Raw genomic sequence first — 21145 nt, forward strand, 5'->3', positions numbered from 1 at the left:
TGCCATACCACTCCTGCCATACCGCTCCTGCCATACCGCTCCTGCCATACCGCTCCTGCCAAACTGCTCCAGTCATACTGCTCTTGCCATTTTACTCCTGCCATACTGCTCCAGCCATAGTACTCCTGTCATACCGCTCCTTCTATACTGCTTCTGCCATATAGCTCTTGCCATACCACTCCTGCCAAACTGCTCCAGTCATGCAGCTCTTGCCATAGTACTCCTGCCATACCGCTCCTGCCAAACTGCTTTAGTCATACTGCTCTTGCCATTGTACTCCTGTCATACTGCTCCTGCCATACAGCTATTGTCATACCACCCCTGATATACCGCTCTTGCCATTGTTCTCCTGTCATACCTCTGCTACCATACCGCTCCTGTAATATTGCTCCTGCCATAACGTTCCTGTCCTAACTCTTGTCATAGTACACCTGTCATACCATTCCATCCATAGTACTCTTGTCATACCGCTCCAGCTATATTACTCCTGCAATACTGCTTCAGTCACACCGCTGTAGCCATAATACTCCTGCCATACTTCTTCTGCCACACTGCTCCTGTCATACCGGTCCTGTCATACTGCTCCAGCCATAGTGCTCCTGCCATAACTATCATACTGTTCCTGTAATACCAATAATGTTAAGAATCCAATATATATAACCCCCCAAAATAATAATAAAGTCACAAAGTAAAATAAATGATTTATTTTAATAATATTAAAAACATGTATAAATACCACAAACAAAAAACAATAGGTGGGGCATTTCATGCGAAACGTGCGTCGGGTGTGGTGGGTGCCTGGACTGCTATTGCCAATTAGGTAAGGTATGTGACTCTGATAAGTATGGGCTTTATGCCAATGACTTTTGTTGAACACTTGGGACATAATTACTGTATATGTTGCACATATGGTATATACCCCTTTTGTGATTACTGTTGTTCAATTTTTCTACATCAGGCATGTTTTGCCCCTGCTCATACTCTCATATATAGAGTGTTTGTTATCACTCTTGTTACAAATTTGCTCCTCAGACCATGTGGGGTCACCATAACACAGAACCAGACCCCAATCAGAGGACAGTAAAACATTCACACTCCTTATCTATGAACTGTTCCAATATTTATGGACAGATCTGTTTATTAGTGATGAGCGAATATACTCGTTACTCGAGATTTCTCGAGCACGCTCGAGGGTCCTCCAAGTATTTTATAGTGCTTGGAGATTTAGTTTTTATTGCTGCAGCTGAATGATTTACATCTGTTAGCCAGCATAAGTACATGTGGGGGTTGCCGGGTTGCTAGGCAACCCCCACATGTACTTATGCTGGCTAACAGATGTAAATCATCCAGCTGCGGCAATAAAAACTAAATCTCCAAGCACTAAAAAATACTCAGAGGACCCCCGAGCGTGCTCGAGAAATCTCGAGTAACGAGTATATTCGCTCATCACTACTGTTTATCACTCATATAATGGAAGTTCTGCTTCACATCACCTGTTTTATCTATGGCATTTTTCTGTGCTATGTTGTGTATAAATATGTGATTCTTCAGAATTTGTTTTAGTCTTTGCCTGATGAAGAGACCTGTGTAGTCTCGAAAGCTTGCAATTTGTTACCATCTTTTCACTTAGCCATTAAAAGGTATCAACCACTGAGGACTATCATGTCTAAATATTTTTCTAGACAAGGACACAAATATATATGGCCATTCCTTGCTGACATAATGAGAGGCCTGGTTTGATCCTTTCTTTAGGGCTTTCTCACTTCTATATTTGCCTTTGCCTTTAGATTGTCTTTTTATACTACAGTTTTGATAGCCACTGCTGCTTCTTGTTGTCTTAGGGTATGTGTCCACGTGCAGTAAACGCTGCGTGTTTGACGCTGCATAGGGACGCAGCGTCAAACACGCAGAGTCCAGATGTTACAGCATAGTGGAGGGGATTTAATGAAATCCCATCTCCACTATGCGTGGTAACACGCACGCGGCGGCCCTGCGACTCGGGACATGCTGCGCGTCTTTTCAGATGGCAGCATGTCCGTATATCTTGCAGCGACGCTGCGTCGCCGCAAGATATAGCACAGGGCCCTATGGTGGGGAGCGATGATCCCGGATGTGTGCTATGAACACATCTTGCATCATCGCGTCCCAGAAAGGGGGCGGGGCTTACCGCAGAGCGGGTTTGCCGCTCCGACGATACCGCCGGCCATCCTGAAGGTGGACACGCAGCCTTAGTCATGTTTTTACAAGGCAAAGTCTTCATGTATCCAAGTGGCCTTCCACCATGTTAAGCAAAATTTGTGAAAAAAGGGCCGTAGTTATTGTTGAGCGATACCTTCCGATATCGGAAAGTATCGGTATCGGATTGGATCGGCCGATATTCAAAAAATATCGGATATCGCTGATACCCGATCCCAATGCAAGTCAATGGGACCAAAATATCGGAATTAAAATAAACCCTTTCTTTCCTTGTAGGTTCATTCTACATGAAGGAAAACAACTAAGAATAATGCAGGATGTATTTGGGGAGGTGGCGGAGACATTAAAGGCATAGAGGTTTAGCCCAATCAAATAGAGTAGCAGGATTTTTTTTTTTAAAGACGTTCGGAGTTACAAAGATATTGACTATGTAAATGTTTTTTTTATTTTGTCAGATATTGATGTTTCACTATTCCACGCCCTTCCCCTTCTTTTTTTTTACTTTTCCCACACTTTCATCTTCATCATCATCAGCATCTTTGACATCAACTTCTTCTTCACCTTATTCATCTTCTTCTTCATCTTCTACATTTTTTTTTATTACATTATTCAGATTCATTTTCTTCAACTATTATTATTCTTCATATTCTACTTCTTCATCATATTCTCATTTGTGACAGGCATTCCCGTAGTTGTTATCTATAAAAGTTTGAAGATTACATCTTCCGTTCTGCCTGTCACAAAAGTTACATTTGTCCGCGTTCAGTTTGGCCTGCAGCATTAGGCTTTATCCAGGGGCACCACGAGGAGGAACGGACTCACCCCCATACACTGCTTAGTCTTCTTCTGCATATAATTTAGATAATATCTTTTGCTCTGATATTAAGTCTTATGCTTAATGTTCTTCTGCTCTTTGTTCTGCAGCCTCTTGTTCTTCTGCTTCTCGGTCTTCCATGTCGTCGTCTCCAGGGTCGTCGTCTCCGCCGTCGTCGTCTCCGCTGTCGTCGTCATCGGGGTGGTCTTCAGGGTCGTCATCTCCAGGGTCGTCGTCATCTCAGTGGTTGTCGTCTCTGGTGTCGTCGTCATCTTAGGGGTTGTCTTCCGGGTCATCGTCTTTAGCGTCTTGAACTTGGAAATGTAGCAGAAGGTACAAGAAGGCTGAGAAAATGCCGAGAACCAGCTGATGGAACTGGAACTCGGATGGCTACCCGAAGGTCAAAGAGCCAATGGAACTACCGAGGACCAGCTGACGTTACTGGAACCCGGTTACTAAGCAGGAGGTACCCGTGCTAAAAAGCACTACCAAGGACCGCCTGGCGTTGGCGGAATTCGGATACCCAGAAGGAGGCACCTAAGCCAAAGGCTCGGCCCGGAACCAGCTGACAGTGCTGGAACCAGGATGTGGACCAGAAGAGGTCCACAGGAGAGGAGAGAACAGCTAGGCCGCGAGGCTGCCGCAGTTACCGAACACCAACAGTCCTACAGGGGGAGCTTGGCCTACTGGCACTACAGAACCAGCCTTGATTGCCAATTCCCGCAGCCCACATAGGAAGCTCTTAAACTGGAGGCACCTTGGAGTTGGCTAACCCGACCGCAACACGACGGGGCAACGCATAGGCATCTAAGTGACCTTGACACTACCCGGAACCAGCTGACGGTGCTGGACCCAGGCTGGGCATGAGGGAGTACCCGTGACAAAGACACTGCCGAGAACCAGCTGACGGTACTGGAACCCTGATGCGTTGCCCAAGTGTGCAAGAGCCAATGGCACCGAGGACCAGCTGACGGTGCTGGAACCCGGTTACAAAGCTGTAGGTACCCGCGCTTAAAAGCACTACCAAGGACCGCCTGGCGTTGGCGGAACTCGGATACCCAGAAGGAGGCACCTAAGCCAAAGGCTCTGCCCGGAACCAGCTGACAGTGCTGGAACCAGGATGTGGACCACAAGGTCCACAGGAGAGGAGAGAACAGCTAGGCCGCGAGGCTGCCGCAGTTACCGAACACCAACAGTCCTACAGGGGGAGCTTGGCCTACTGGCACTACAGAACCAGCCTTGATTGCCAATTCCCACAGCCCACATAGGAAGCTCCTAAACTGGAGGCACCATGGAGTTGGCTAACCCGACCGCAACACGATGGGGCAACATATAGGCGTCTCAGTGACCTTGACACTACCCGGAACCAGCTGATGGTGCTGGACCCAGGCTGGGCACGAGGGAGTACCCGTGACAAAGACACTGCCGAGAACCAGCTGACGGTGCTGGAACCCGGATGCGTTGCCTATTCAAGATTGTCTTCCTAGAACCCCAACTAGCGGTGTTGGAGCAAAGGGTAAGCACGGGGAGCAGAGTGTAGGCCGAAGCCTGCACTGGAGGCAGCTTTGTGTCTGCGTTGCGTTTGCAGGACACGTTGCCGGCTACACAGCGGGGGAACAGCTGGCGTTGCTGAACCCCACTGACACAATGGCGGGTGTTTTTCTCTGTGCAGCCTGCACTTCCAGGCACCAACTGGCGGTGTTAGAGCCCAGGGTCTGCAGGAGGAGCAGAGTGTAGGCTGAAGCCTAGTAGAACCAATTTCAAAGGTAACCTTTAACCCTCCCTCAGGTGTTAAAATGTAGAAGAGCCACACCTTGTGCAGCAGTAATGCTCCACAAGTGAAAGGTTGCTCTTTAAATTTTGCTCATTGCACACGCTGAATGAAAGACGTACACAATTTTGTCCATTGTACAGTAAAACTGTATTGGAGGCGTGACTTCTCTTTTTAAGGAGACGCAGCACAGGTGTCCAAAAATAACGCCTTGGTGCTGGGGGCAGCCTCCTGAGCGTTATTTGCTGTACAGGAGTCTGCGCTCTTGTTATCCCTTGGCCATGCGCTGTGAGCGCTGCCTGTCTGCTCACCTCATTTCATGTCGGCCAGTGCAGTTAGCGATGGCCATGAATCCCAGACCCGCAGTGTCTTTTCATAAAGTCACACTGCAGAGCTGGGATTCATGGCCTTGCGCAGTAAATATGTTTGCCGCTCACTCATGTCCTTACACCTGCTTCAGACTGGGTGGCCTCAGCTGATCCCTTATCGCATGCCACGGCCATGAGGCCGCACAGTCTGAAGAAGGCGGAAGGAGGGGAGTGAAGACAGGCGAAGATATGCACTGCTCGTGCCCATCAATCACACCCTCGCAGTCAAAATAAGTAAGACAATGAGGAGCGTTGTGTCGGGCAAGGCGGATGCACAGGCACAGGCAGCCAACCAACGATGTCAGAAGACGGCCAGCGTTACCAATGGGGGTGCTGCGTGTCATTAAAAAGGAAAGTCACACCTCAGGGACACTGTAATGGTCTCTAATGAGACACATTTTGTACGTGTTTGTTGAGTTTGACGTGGGCAAGGAGAAAGTCAGCCACCTTGTACAAATGCAGCATTACTGCTGTACAAGGTGGCTGTTATACATAGAAACACCTGGGGGGGGGCAGGGTCCCTTTAATTTCAGTTCAGGTGCCTGCGTGGCGTTTGCAGGACACGTTGCCGGCTACACAGAAGGGGAACAGCTGGCGGTGCTGAACCCCACTAACACATTGGCTGGTGTTTTTCTCTGTGCAGCTAGCACGTCTGGGCAAAAACTGGCGGTGTTAGAGCCCAGGGTCAGCAGGAGGAGGAGGGGAGCAGAGTGTAGGCCGAAGCCTAATTGAACCAATTTCAAAGGTAACCTTTAACCCACCCTCAGGTGTTACAATGTAGAAGAGCCAAACCTTGTGCAGCAGTAATGCTCCACAAGTGAAAGGTTGCTCTTTAAATTTTGCTCATTGCACACGCTGAATAAAAGACGTACACAATTTTGCCCATTATACAGTAAAACTGTATTGGAGGCGTGACTTGTCTTTTTAAGGAGACGCAGCACAGGTGTCCAAAATAACACCTTGGTGCTGGGCGCAGCCTCCTGAACGTTGTTATTTGCTGTACAGGAGTCTGCGCTCTTGTTATCCCTTGGCCATGCCCTGTTAGCGCTGCCTGTCTTATGACCTCATTTCATGTCGGCCAGTGCGGTTAGCGATGGCCATGAATCCCAGACCCGCAGTGTCTTTTCATAAAGTCACACTGCAGAGCTGGGATTCATGGCCTTGCGCAGTAAATATGTTTGCCGCTCACTCATGTCCTTACACCTGCTTCAGACTGGGCGGCCTCCGCTGATCCCTTATCGCATGCCACGGCCATGAGGCCGCACAGTCTGAAGAAGGCGGAAGGAGATGAGTGAAGTCAGGCGAACATATGCACTGCACATGCCCATCAATCACACCCTCGCAGTCAAAATATATCAGACAACGAGGGACGTTGTGTCGGGCAGGGCGGAAGCACAGGCACAGCCAGCCAACCAATGATGTCAGAAGACGGGCAGCGCTACAAAGGGGGGTGCTGCGTGTCATTAAAAAGGAAAGTCACACCTCAGGGACAATGTAATGGTCTGTAATGAGACACATTTTGTAAGTGTTGCGTTCCACGTGGGCAAGGAGAAAAAGTTAGCCACCTTGTACAAATGCAGCATTACTGCTGTACAAGGTGGCTGTTATACATAGAAACACCTGGGGGGGGGGGCAGGTTCCCTTTAATTTCAGTTCAGATGCCTGCATGGCGTTTGCAGGACACGTTGCCGGCTACACAGCAGGGGAACAGCTGGCGTTGCTGAACCCCACTGACACATTGGCGGGTGTTTTTCTCTGTGCAGCTAGCACTTCCGGGCAAAAACTGGCGGTGTTAGAGCCCAGGGTCAGCAAGAGGAGGAGACGAGCAGAGTGTAGGCCGAAGCCTGCACTGGTGGCAGCTTTAGGTCTGTTGTGTCTGCGTGGCGTTTGCAGGACATGTTGCCGGCTACACAGCAGGGGAACAGCTGGCGTTGTGGAACCCCACTGACACATCAGCGAGTGTTTTTTCTGTGTAGACAACACTTCCAGGTGACAACTGACAGTGTTGAAACCCAGGGAATCAAAGAGGAGCAAAGTGTAGGCCGAAGCCTGCACTGGAGGCAGGAAAAAGTCTGTTGTGCCAGCGTGACATGTGCTGGACACGTTGCCGGCTACACAGCAGAGGAACAGCTGGCGTTGCTGAACCCCACTGACACATTGGCGGGTGTTTTTGTCTGTGCAGCTAGCACTTCCGGGCAACAACTGGCGGTGTTAGAGCCCAGGGTCTGCAGTAGGAGCAGAGTGTAAGCCGAAGCCTGCAGTGGAGCAAGTTGAAAGGGAACCTTTAACCCCCCCCCCCAGGCATTTGTTGCTGAAAGAGCCATCTTGTACAGCAGTAATACTGCACATGGAAAATGGTGGCTCTTTAAATTATGCTCCTTGCAAACGCTGAAGTACACACTCATATAATGTGTCCCCTCACACGGTTAAAACGTCCCGGAGGTGGGACTTTCCTTTGTAATGTGACACAGCACAGCCGTCATTCCAACCCCCTTGGTGCCGTGCGCCACCTCCTCAACGTTGTTTGATTCTGTCACGGAGCCCGCGCTGTAATGTTATCCCTTGGCCATGCACACTTAGCGTGCTCGTCTTCTGACATAATTTAGGTGTCAGGCTGGCAGTGCCTGTGCGTCCAAGCTGCCCGAGATCCAACCTCGTAGTGTCATCTAATGTAATCCCACTGCGGGCCTGGGATCCATGGGCATGCGCAGTGCATATCATCGCCTCTCACTCCCCTCCTTCCTGCTTCTTCAGACTGTGCGGCGTCACGGCCGTGGCATGCTATTAGGGATCAGCTGACGCCGCCTAGTCTGAAGAAGCGTGAAGAAGGGGAGTGAGAGGCTAGTATATGCACTGCGCATGGCCATGGATACCAGGCCCACTGTGGGATCACATTAGACGACACTGCGAGGTGGGATTTCGAGCAGCGTGGACGCACAGGCGCAGCCAGGCCGACAACAAATGATGTCAGAGGACGGGCAGTGCAAACTGTGCATGGCCAAGGGATAACATAACAGCGCAGGGTCTGTGACAGAATCAAACAACGCTAAGGAGGTAGCGCACGGAGCCAAGAGGGTAGGATGGCTGTGCTGCGTCACATTACAAAGGAAAGTCCCACCTCCGGGACGGTTTGACGGTGTGAGGGGACACATTACATGAGTGTGTAGTTCAGCGTTTCCAAGGAGTATAATTTAAAGAGCGACCTTTTCCTTGTACAGTATTAGTGCTGCACAAGGTGGCTCTTTCAGTAACAAACGCCTAGGGGGGGGGACAGGTTCCCTTACATTTTAGTTGTGCCAGTGTGGCGGTCGCATGACACGTTGCCGGATACACAGCTGGGGATCAGCTGACGTTACTGAACCCCAATAACAGAGGAGCGACTGTTGACTGTGCAGACAGCACTTCCAGGCACCAACTGGCGGTGTTAGAGCCCAGGGACAGCAGGAGGAGCAGATTGGAGGTATTGCCGCACACACAGCTGGGGATCAGCTGATGTTACTGAACCCCAATAACAGAGGAGCGACTGTTGACTGTGCAGACAGCACTTCCAGGCACCAACTGGCAGTGTTAGAGCCCAGGGACAGCAGGAAGAGCAGATTGGAGGTATTGCCGCACACACAGCTGGGGATCAGCTGACGTTACTGAACCCCAATAACAGAGGAACGACTGTTGACTGTGCAGACAGCACTTCCAGGCACCAACTGGCGGTGTTAGATCCCAGGGACAGCAGGAGGAGCAGATTGGAGGTATTGCCGCACACACAGCTGGGGATCAGCTGACGTTACTGAACCCCAATAACAGAGGAGCGACTGTTGACTGTGTGGACAGCACTTCCAGGCACCAACTGGTGGTGTTAGAGCCCAGGGACAGCACGAGTAACAGAGGAACAGAGTGTAGGCCGAAGCCTGATTGGAGCAAGTTGAAAGGGAACCTTTAACCCCCCCCCAAGACGTTTGTACCTGAAAGAGCCATCTTGTGCAGCACTAAGGATGCAAAAGGAAAAGGTTGCTCTTTTAATTATGCTCCTTGCAAACACAGAAGTAAACACTTAAAATGTGTCCCCTGATACCGTAAAACCGTCCCGGAGGTGGGAATTTCCTTCGTAATGGGACGCAGCACAGCTGTCATTCCTAGCCCCTTGGTGCCGTGCGCTGCCTCATCAGCGTTGTTTTAAGCTGTCACGGAGCCTGCGCTGTTATGTTATCCCTTGGCCATGCACACTTAGCGGTGCCCGTCTTCTGACATCATTTAGGTGTCAGGCTGTCAGTGCCTGTGCGTCCACGCTGCCCGAGATCCCACCTCGCAGTGTCGTCTAATGTAATCCCACTGCGGGCCTTGGATCCATGGGCATGCACAGTGCATATCCTCGACTCTCACTCCCCTCCTTCCCTCTTCTTCAGACTGTGCGGCGTCACGGCCGTGGCATGCTATTAGGGATCAGCTGACGGCGCACAGTCTGAAGAAGGCAGAGGGAGATGAGCGAGAGCCTGAGGGGAAGATATGCACTGCGCATGCCCATGGATCCCAGGCCCGCAGTGTGATTCAATCAGAAGACACTGCGAGGCAGGATCTCGGGTAGCGCGGCCGCACAGTCGCAGCCAGCCTGACACCAAATTATGTCAGAAGACAGGCAGCGCAAATTGGGCATGGCCAAGGGATAACAGAACAGCGCAGGGTCCGTGACAGCTTAAAACAACGCTGAGGAGGCAGCGCACGGCACCAAGGGGGTAGGAATGACGGCTGTGCTGCGTCACATTACGAAGGAAAGTCCCAGCTCCGGGACGGTATAACGGTATCAGTGAACACATTTTATAAGTGTTAAGTTCTGCGTGTGCAAGGAGCTAAACTAAAAGAGCTACCTTTTCCTTGTGCAGCATTACTGCTGCACAAGGTGGCTCTTTCAGTAACAAACGCCGGGGGGACAGGTTCCCTTACATTTAGGTTGTTGTGCCAGCGTGGCGGTCGCAGGACACATTGCCGGCTACACAGCTGGGGATCAGCTGACATTACTGAAACCCAATAACACTGGGTCGATGTTTTGACTGTGCAGCCTGCACTTCTGAGCCGCAACTCACGGTGTTGGAGCCCAGGAATAGCAGTTCAGGTGGTAGAAAGATGAACACATCAGGAGACCTGGATGACACCCAATTACTTAATCAGGCAGAGGAGTGGCAAATTCCTGTGAGAACCAGGCCTGGTTCATTTTCAGGAAAGTAAGCCGGTCAACGTTATCGGAGGATAGTCGCATGCGACGGTCTGTTAGTACACCACCTGCGGCACTAAAGACACGTTCCGATAAGACACTAGCCGCAGGGCAAGCCAGCACCTCCAATGCATACTGGCTTAGCTCTGGCCATGTATCCAGCTTAGAGACCCAAAACTTGAAAGGGGAAGAGCCGTCTGGGAGTACAGTAAGAGGGCAAGACATGTAGTCTGTCACCATCTGACGGAACCGTTGCCTCCTGCTGACTGGAGCCGCCGGTGATGGTGTAGACATTTGTGGCGGGCACACAAAAGTTTGCCACAGTTGTGCCATACTGGTCTTGTCTTGGGCAGAGGCACTGCTTCTGCTCCCTCTTTGTGCAGAGCCTCCTCCACTGCCTCGATGCACTGAGCTGCTTTGTAAAGCACTAGCAGCACTCCTCTCAGTTGGACTGGAGAAGATGATGGAATTCACCAGTGTGTCGTGGTACTCCCGCATTTTACGCTCCCGGGTCAACGCTGGGATGAGGTTTTGGACGTTGTTCCGGTAGTGAGGATCGAGGAGGGTGAACACCCAATAATCAGGCATGTTGAGAATGTGGTCGATGCGGTGGTCGTTTTTTCAGGCACTGCAGCATGAAATCAACCATGTGCTGCAGACTGCCAACTGGCCCAGAAACGCTGTCCCCTGCTTGAGACATGATCTCTGCCCGCTCGTCATCACCCCACCCTCGCTGTACACACTGACCACTGGACAATTGTGTAACTCCCTCCTCTGGACGGAGCTCTTCCTCCTCCATTGACTCCTCCTCATCCTCCTCAGAAAGTGGCCCCTGCCTACCCCTTTGTGAGGAACCACGTGGCGCTGACTCTCCAGAAGCTGATGAAAAAGGTGACTCCTCATCCTCCACCTCTTCCACAACATCAACCCTTAACGCTTGCAGTGTTTGTTGAAGCAGGCAGATAAGGGGGACAGTCATGCTGACTAGTGCATCATCTGCACATGCCATCCGCGTGGAATAATCGAAAGGACGAAAAACCTGGCAGACGTCCTTCATAGTGGCCCACTCTGTGGTTGTGAAGTCTGATCGGCGCTGACTGCGACTTCTTTGCACCTGATGCAGCTGGTACTCCATTACTGCTTGCTGCTGCTCACACAACCGCTCCAACATATGTAACGTGGAATTCCACCTGGTAAGTAGGTCACATATGATGCGATGTTCCGGAAGGCAGAATCGGCGCTGCAGAGCTGCAATGCGGGATTTTACCAAGCTGGAACGCCGCAAGTGAGCACACTCTAGGCGGACCTTGTGCAGCAGTGCATCAAGATCCGGATAGTCCTCAGAAAACTCTGCACAACCAAATTGAGCACATGTGCCAGACATGGGATGTGAGTGAGGTTGCCAATGGCCAAAGCTGCCACCAGATTTCGGCCATTGTCACACACTACCATGCCTGGCTGGAGATTCGCTGGCACAAACCACACATCGCTCTCCTGCTTGATGGCATTCCAGAGCTCCTGCGCTGTGTCGCTTCGATTCCCCAAAGAAACTAGTTTCAAGACGGCCTGTTGACGTTTGGCCACGGCTGTGCTCATGTCGGTCGTAACAGGTAAACGTTCACGGGTCCATGTGGAGGTGGACTCCTGCAGCGATGATTCTCAGGAACTTGTGTATGAGGAGGAGTCAATGCGTACAGACTGGATTCCTGCAATCCTTGGAGTGGGCAGGACACGATCTGCGCCACTCGCACGATCTGTACCCGGCTCAACAACATTAACCCAATGGGCAGTGAGGGAAAGGTATCGCCCCTGTCCATGTTGACTGGTCCACGCATCGGTGGTGAGGTGGACCTTGCTACTGACGGCGTTCAGTAGCGCGTGTTTTATGTGTCCCTCCACATGCTTGTGCAGGGCAGGGACAGCTTGCCCGCTGAAGTAAAAGCGGCTGGGCACCTTGTACTGTGGGACTGCCAATACCATCAAGTCACGGAAGCTGTCAGTCTCCACCAGCCTGAATGAAAGCATTTCCAGTGACAGAAGTTTGGCAATGCCTGCATTCAGAGCCTGTGCTCGGGGGTGGTTGGCCGAGAATGCCCGCCTTTTCTACCATGCCTGTACTACCGATGGCTGTAGACTAGGCTGGGAGTGTGAGGATGACTGGGAATGTGGTGCTGTGGGTGAAATTACACTAGGTCTCTGGACAACAGTGCCAGAGGTTCTTCCATGGCGGTCCTGGGAGGAAGCCGAACCAGCTGTGTGAGAGCTGGAGGAAGAGGCAACACGAGCTGAAGAGGTGGTAGCTGCCGCTGTTGGTTGGCCTAGGTCTTCAGTGTGTTTTTGTAACTCCACTGCGTGCCTGGTCCGCACATGTTTCCACATATTTGTGGTATTGAGGTTGCTGACACTTTTACCTCTTTTGACTTTCTGATGACACAGCTTGCATTTGACAAAACAAATGTCATCTGCAACTGTGTCAAAAAAGGACCAGGCACTGCAAGTCTTGGGAGCACCCTTTTTGGCTTTTGGAAGAGACAGGCTCCTAAAGGGTGCCAAAGTGGAGGCTACAGGCTCCGCAGTGTTGCCCCTCCCTCTCCCTCTTTGGCCCGTTAGGGGAATCTCTTCCTCAGAGCTGCTCCCACCACCTTCCTGTTCCTCACGCCACGATGGGTCAAAGACCTCATCATCTCCACTACCCTCTGCCACCAACTGCTCTTCCTGGGTAGTCTCGGCAGCACAGTACGCACCAGAAAGCGGCACCTGAGTTTCATCATCAGATGCGTACTGTGCTGTGGTCACCGGAGGCACTGGCCCACCCGCCTCTTCAGAGTCAGAGAAACAAAGCTGTTGGGCATCACTGCACACTGCCTCTTCTTCCATTTCTCCAATGCTGCTTGGCTGGCCCCCTGTTTCCAAGCCAAGAGATTCAGAGAACAGAAGTAGAGACGGCTCCTGTCCTGGGTCTCTGACTGCCTGGCCAATTTGGCAGGTGGTGAAGAGACAGATGGCTGGTCCCCAGTGGTCTGTGCCTGAGAGGATGTGGCACTAATTGAAGTCGATGCCGATGCGTTAGCTGCCATCCATCCGACAACGGCTTCAATTTGATCTTCATGCAGCAGCGGTGCACGGCGCTCTCCGACAAAGCTGCGCATGAAGGACTGTTCCCTGCTAAAACTGAGTGATGAGTGCCCGCAGCAGGCACAGAATCACCACGTCCTCTCCCTGCTCCTCTCCCTGCTCCGCTCCCACGCCCACGTGCCTTACTCCCTGCCCTCTTCATCTTGGTTGACAGATAAAGATAAGCAGAAAAGTACTAAGGCCTTAGTGTGCTTATTCCTGAAATGCTCCTCCTAACAGGTGTAAGAAACACTAATTTTGTAAAGTGTGGACTAGACTTTATTATTGATAAAATGTGGCCTACACAAGTGTTAAGTGATGTTTGGTGAACTTTACTTTTTTTTTTTCTGCAGATCGGGCTACAGAGCGAATTTAACTCACACGGGGACCATGCAGACAGCCGTAAACGGCGCTGCAAGGCCCAAAAACTCTCCTCTAGGTTATCATATGTAGTGTTTTTCCACAATTTAGCTGGAGACGGGTGGAAAGACAAAGACACTAATAGGAAATTTTAGAAAAAATTTGCAGCAGGCTGCACTATTTGCAAAAAAAGGACAAGTTATTTAATGGTATGAGGCAGTGACGCACCCTGAGCTGAATACAACCGGCTGTGGCTGCACACAGACTACAGGGCGAGCTGCGCTCACACGGAGACCGTGCAGACAGCCGTAAACGGCGCTGCAAGGCCCAAAAACCCTCCTCTAGGTTATCCTATCTAGTGTTTTTCCACAATTTAGCTAGAGACGGGTGGAAGAACACTAATAGGAAATTTTAGAAAAAATGTGCAGAAGGCTGCACTATGACCAAAAAAGGACAATGGATAGAACAGTATGAGGCAGTGTGAACCCCCCCTGAGCTGAATACAACCGGGTATATGGCTGCACACAGACTACAGAGTGAGCTGCACACAGACACACACACAGAGACCTTGCAGAACGCTGTTAAAACAGCGCTGCAAGGCAAGAGCAAGGTGAACACACAGCGTTTGCTAAATTAGCCTGGGAAAAGCACAAAGAAGCAATACGCTATCTCAACTGGCCCTCAGTTAGAACACAGCGTCCTGTCCCTAACTGAAATCACAGCAGAGTGAGCACAAAATGGCGGCAGCGTTTTATATAGTGCATCGTGACATCATTTCAGCAGCCAATCACAGCCTTGCCAGTAGTTACATGCCCACCATGCTAAACAGGATGTGCCCACACTTCCATTCATTCCTCATTGGCTGCTGCGAGCAGTTTTGAATTCTGGGAACTTCCGATTCCGGTATCCGATACGCGGAAAATATCGGAATTCGATATCGGAATTCCGATACCGCAAATATCGGCTGATACCCGATACTTGCGGTATTGGAATGCTCAACACTAGTTATAAACCAAAAGAAAAGACCGAGAGAAATGCAAATAATAGCAGCGCGCACCGGTGGGTATCATAAAAACATACAATTATTTTATAGTTTCAATGCAAAACACAAAGAAACAACACAAATTTTTAAACAAAAAAAAGTTTTAATAAAGGGCAATTGTGCTATACGCAAAAATCAAACTGCCCCAGCATGATAATCGGCCAGAAATACCCCCGACCTCCTTTAAACAAAGGTTCCTAGATTGTGCAAATTATATAAGTGCCACACAGAATAAATAACAATGATATAGTGTAACAAAATCTATGCACATAATTATACTGATTCACCAATACTGGGAAAATAGAAAATCCAACTTGGTGCAGAAAAGTATATAACAAAAACATCTGGAGTAAATAATCCAAAAACTAAAAATACTTAAAAAGCTTATAACTTTATTTAATTTCAAAAAGGCACAAAGTCAATAAAATAGTATTATGACAACCGTTTCGACAGAGAGAGGGATTAGTAACAACACAGATGTGTGGGTCCTAAATGCATAGTATATGTAATGAGGTGGGTACAGCATAAATTATCATATTATATTATAAGGTGCTAGTAATCCCATACAGTAAATATTTATATGGTTTTATATCTGTATATCAGTCCAAATTGGACAAAAAATACCTAAAGTGCTAAGTGCTATGTGCTAATATGGTACCATGCTACTATCTACCTAATGCTATGTATCCATGCTCTTACCCATTATCCCTCCTTAGGACTCCACACGTGTAGCCCCAACGCGCGTTTCGCGATGGCTTCTTCGGGGGCCATATTTGGGGTATGTCCTGATCATATTTATATAGTGCTCTTTAAATGTGCATCAGCACTATGGGCGTCCTCGGCGCATGTGTCCCATCAGTCGCGCCGGAGGTTGTGTCACACTCTGCAGCCCATGGCGGTGCGGGTCGTGGGGAATTCCCTGATGACGTCACTGACCCGCACACGTCTTTAACAGGCGCCCAGTGCGACGCTCCGGTCAGCAAGAAATGAGTGACATGCACACTTCTCACTTACTATAAAGGGGGGCGCTGGTTACAGAGACCGCCATATAAGGTGTGGGCACATAAAAAGGGCATCATGCTTCTCTATTTAGTTCTGTATTGGAATACAATAGCGCACACAAAAAAGAAAAGTTTTTTCTATAAAGATATAGGGAAAAGAACGGACATATTCAGATGTTACTCCTTGGTGTCTATAACCAAAATTACGTACAACCATATTGATAATATAAAACCACACATATACGGGTGGTATACAGTGCATGATATTCATCTATAATTTAGTAAAATAGTGTGAACATATGAATAACTGTGCACAGTGAAGATCTAAATCAAAATTTGGGAAGCAATGGGAAATGATGGTAATAATAAATATTAAGTGATAAAACTAAAATAATACAAAAGTTAATAGCTATATATAATATAAAATGACCAAAGGTGAAAATAGCATCATGTGCCTTCAAATAAGATGGAGGAACTTGAAATGGAGTCCAATCCAGAAATCATAGGTACTTCTGCACCGCCCATAACCTCTAGGTCCACCGCCTTTCCTCCCTTGTCCTTATGCCCACAGGTAAAGATATTTACACAATTAGTAGCTGAGGATTTTAAAACCACTAGCAACAATAGGAAAAAAGATAATCTCACTCTACAGCAACGGAAGGCGTTAGAAGAGATTAAGATGTTTGATGACGTAGTCATCAGACAAGGGGGGAAACATGGTGATATGGCCGGTGGAAAAGTACGAACGTGAGGTATTCAGGCAATTACGAAATAAAGAGATCGACTCTCAATTACCAGAGAACCCCCTATAAAAATTTAATACAGATTTGTCATTTATATTAGAAATGGCCTTAGAGAGAGGCATCATTCCTAAAAAAAAAACACTAGAAGGACTTCTAGTAAATTACCCAGTGATTCCAACTTTCTAACTTCTGCCCAAGGTCCACAAGGATCCTGTTTCACCCCCGGGATGTACGATTGTCTCTGGCATTGGAGGGCTATGTGATTCCACCTGTAAATTTATAGAACAGGGCTCCCCAACCTGTAGCTCGGGAGCCAAATGTGGCTCGCGGTCCCATGAATTGTGGCTCGCGACTTCCTGCCAACTTGTTGCTTTAGGTCCAGTTCTAGCAAACAGGTATGAAGACCACATCTCAAAATGGTGAATGTTGTGAGCAGCCCTGCACAGAAGAGCAGATCTGGATACACATTTACTGGTCTTTGGGGTTTAGAGATGTTTTAGGTATGGTACGCTGGAGGATGGTACTACATGTTAGAGGAGGTGCTCAAAGCTGCATGTGACAGTGTGTTGGGAGTCCTTGCTGGGAGAATACTGAATGGGGGTATTGTGGGAACCCCTTGATCTCAGTCTACTGCTTTGGAGTAATTTCTGTGGAAAAGCTTCGGTTATCATTATACCCGTAATGGGGGTTATGGTTGACCCTACTTTGAAGGTGGTGGGAGCTGGATGTGGCTCTCAACCCTCTCTCAGAGCTGAATGTGGCTCGCGACCCTCTCTCTTAGCTGAATGTTGCTCTCAAGGTTAGAAAGGTTGGAGACCACTGTTATAGAACATTATCTCAAACTACAGGTGGAGACTCTGCCCTCCTATGTCTGAGACACCACGGACGTTCTGAGGAGGCTGGATGGTCTATACATTGACTCTGACATGCTGTTGGTTATGGCAGATGTTGAATCGTTATATACTAATATTCGCCATTAAGATGGCTTAAAAGCAGCACGATTCTTCTTGAAGGCAAGTAATTTGGAAGCAGATATGAGAGAGCTGGTGTTGGACCTGTGGCAGTTTGTAGTGATACACAACTTTTTCACATTCAATGATCGTTGCTTTCTGCAGAAGCAGGGCACTACAATGGGGGCAGTGTGTGCGCCGTCGTATGCAAATCTCTTTTTAGGTTTATGGGAGAGCGGGATTTTCCTGGATGACGCACACGCCCCCCCCCCCCCCCCAGATCTTAGAATGGTATCTCTATATAGACGATATCTTATTTATATGGCAAGGCTCTGCCAATGATTTAGACACATTTATGTCAGTTCTGAACCGCAACGAGCCCAACATCAGGTTGACGTATGTATACAACAAAAAAATCATCCCATTCTTGGATATTGAGCTCAAAGTACAGGACAAAGGATGAATACATACGGATATGTATCGTAGACAAACATCAGTAAATGTGTTACTACACGCTTCCTCATGCCATTTGAGCTCTACTAGCAAAGCAATTCCGGGGGGCCAATTTCTTCATGCCGGAAGGATTTGTGCATCTGATGAATTGTGTAAGAAGCAGGCTGTGGACCTTGGGCAGAGATTTAGGGATAGAGGATACAGTGAGAGGAGTACCAGACAGGGATACAGGAGGGCATGTCAGTCCTCTAGAGGTGACTTGCTGTCCTTCCAAAACAAAAACAAGACTATCAAAAAAAGATGTGGGAATTCGCTATATCTCTACTTTTAATGATCACTGGAACATTCTGCGCACGATATTAAATAGACATTGGTCCATTATGCGGACTGACCCCTCCCTCTCTAGGCTTCTTCCTGAATGACCACTAATGACCGCACGTAGAAATAGGAATCTAAAAGATATCCTTTGCAAAAGCCACTATGTGACCAAAACAAAAAGTAATTTAATGTGGGCAAACAAGACAGGCTTTTACCCCTGTGGAGATTGTGTGGCATGCAAGAACCATATTTGGGTGGCAAACTTTATGGCCTCAGATCTTCAGAGAGAGTATGGGATCAGAGACTACATCACGTGCAGCACATCCCATGTCATATAATATGCTCGCTGTACATGTAATCTAATTTATATTGGATTGGTGTCCAGAGAACCACGAGTGAGAACGCTCGAGCATGTAGGAGACATCATGGCTACACGTGATGTGGCGGATCCGAGTACTCTAAAGACGATCCCACGCCACTTTAAATTAAAACACAACTGCAACCCCACTGAATTACAAGTGTGGGGCATTGACCGTGTACAATTAGGAATAAGAGGGGCAATTATAAACGTATTCTCGCACAACGTGAATGCAAGCGGATCTCTATTCTTAATACCATGGTTTTGACTGGTCTGAGCGAACAATTGAGCTTTGTTCCTTTTCTTTAAAAATATCGACTATCTGGTTTTATTTTATTAATTGTATGTCTTTTTGTTTTTATCCTTTTCTTTAGTTCGTTTAATATGTTCGTTACCAAGTTCAACCTATTTGGGACTATTATGCACATTGGAATATCTTTGGAGTGTCAGAACTTAATTGAAGGCACATGATGCTATTTTCACCTTTGGTCCTTTTATATTATATATAGCTATTAACTTTTGTATTATTTTAGTTTTATCACTTCCTATTTATTATTACCATCATTTCCCATTGCTTCACAAATTTTGATTTAGATCTTCACTGTGCACAGTTATTCATATGTTCACACTACTTTACTAAATTATAGATGAATATCATGCACTGTATACCACCCGTATATGTGTGGTTTTAAATTATCAATATGGTTGTACATATTTTGGTTATAGACACCAAGGAGTAACATCTGAATATGTCCGTTCTTTTCCCTATATCTTTATAGAAAAAACTTTTATGTCATGTTTGTGTGCGCTATTGTATTCCAATACAGAACTAAATAGAGAAGCATGATGCCCTTTTTATGTGCCCACACCTTATATGGCGGTCTCTGTAACCAGCGCCCCCCTTTATAGTAAGTGGGAAGTGCCTATGTAATTCATTTCTTGCTGACCAGAGCGTCGCACTGGGCACCTTTTAATGACGTGTGCGGGTCAGTGACGTCATCGGGGAATTCCTCGCGACCCGCACCGCCATGGGCTGCAGAGTGTGACACAACCTCCGGCGCGACTAATGGGACACATGTGCCGAGGACGCCCATAGTGCTGATGCACATTTAAAGAACACTATATAAAGATGATCAGGACATACCCCAAATATGGCCCCCGAAGAAGCCATCGCGAAACGCGCTTTGGGGCTACACGTGTGGAGTCCTAAGGAAGGATAGGGGAACAATTTGAAAAACATTTTCTGTTGAGTTAGGTTTTTGAGCTGATTTATACTAAAATTGGCATGCTGATTCCAAAAATGTAGTCAGTTTTTTTCTAGGTCATCAAGTTTTTCCTCCACAACTTACCTGCCAGAGAAGCACAATTGCACTGATATCTGTAATAAGACTTGTTATCTGATTACAATTCGACTCATATAGAGCTACGTGGCAACTTGTAAGAATAGTCACAACTTTGTCATGCCTATTTCTTATATATTTCATTTTTTGTTCATATTTGTACTATTTAAAAAAAAAAAAAAACACTTTTTAGGTACAGTAGTTTACATAGTTTTGAGAAGACAAAAATCCTATAGTTCAAAAACTTGATGTGATAGAGAAAAACTGAGATCATTTCTGGATTCAGCATCCAAAAATTAATTAAGAACAGTTGTCTGACCTAACTCTTAAAAAATTGTGTTCCCCAGTGATGGGTATTTTTTGTCCAATTTGGACTGATATACAGATATAAAACCATATAAATATTTACTGTATGGGATTGATAGCACCTTCTAATATAATATGATAATTTATGCTGTACCCACCTCATTACATATACTATGCATTTAGGATCCACACAGCTCTGTTCTTACTAATCCCTCTCTCTGTAGAAACGGTTGTCATAATACTATTTTATTGACTTTGTGCCTTTTTGTAATTAAATAAAGTTATAACCGTTTTAAGTATTTTTAATTTTTGAATTATTTACTCCAGATGTTTTTGTCATATATATTGAATAAGATTATCCATTGTGGTGTTACCCAAGTCCCATCTATTCAGGCAAGGGACCAGATTAAAGATGTTACAATGATGTATTCTGCTCTGATTTTGTTGTTTCCTTTTGTGCAGAAAAGTGTCTGTTAGTGTAAGGCCGGGGTCACACTTGCGAGTATGCGAGAAACTCGCACGAGTCTCTCACATCAATACCCAGCACTGCCGCTGGCACTCGAGAACGGAGCGTTCAGCTGCATAGAAATACATGCAGCCGCAAGCTTCGTTCTCGAGTACCGGTGGCAGTGCCGGGTATTGAGGCGAGAGACTCGTGCAAGTTTTACGCATTGCACTCACAAGTGTGACCCCGGCATTAGAGATAAAATACCACATAAGACAACAGAGAGCAAGAGCACCCCTGGGGAATCCATATCTGACATAATAATACTTATGGGGACATACAGTATAGACTCCCTACTTCCTG

General features: G+C 47.6%; 1 protein-coding gene across 1 annotated transcript in view; it reads left to right on the forward strand.

The window, feature by feature from the left end:
- Positions 1–19162, forward strand: part of LOC138674744 (uncharacterized) — a 49989-nt gene extending 30827 nt beyond the window's left edge. Inside the window, exons 8-10 of the mRNA XM_069762560.1 lie at positions 15585–15646; positions 16441–16616; positions 19066–19162. Of these exons, the coding sequence (XP_069618661.1) occupies positions 15585–15646; positions 16441–16616; positions 19066–19162 (335 nt within the window). The remainder of the gene's footprint in view (positions 1–15584; positions 15647–16440; positions 16617–19065) is intronic.
- The last annotated feature ends 1983 nt before the right edge of the window (positions 19163–21145 follow it).

The sequence above is a fragment of the Ranitomeya imitator genome, chromosome 4 (genome assembly GCF_032444005.1).
Source record: "Ranitomeya imitator isolate aRanImi1 chromosome 4, aRanImi1.pri, whole genome shotgun sequence".
Lineage (NCBI taxonomy): Eukaryota > Metazoa > Chordata > Amphibia > Anura > Dendrobatidae > Ranitomeya > Ranitomeya imitator.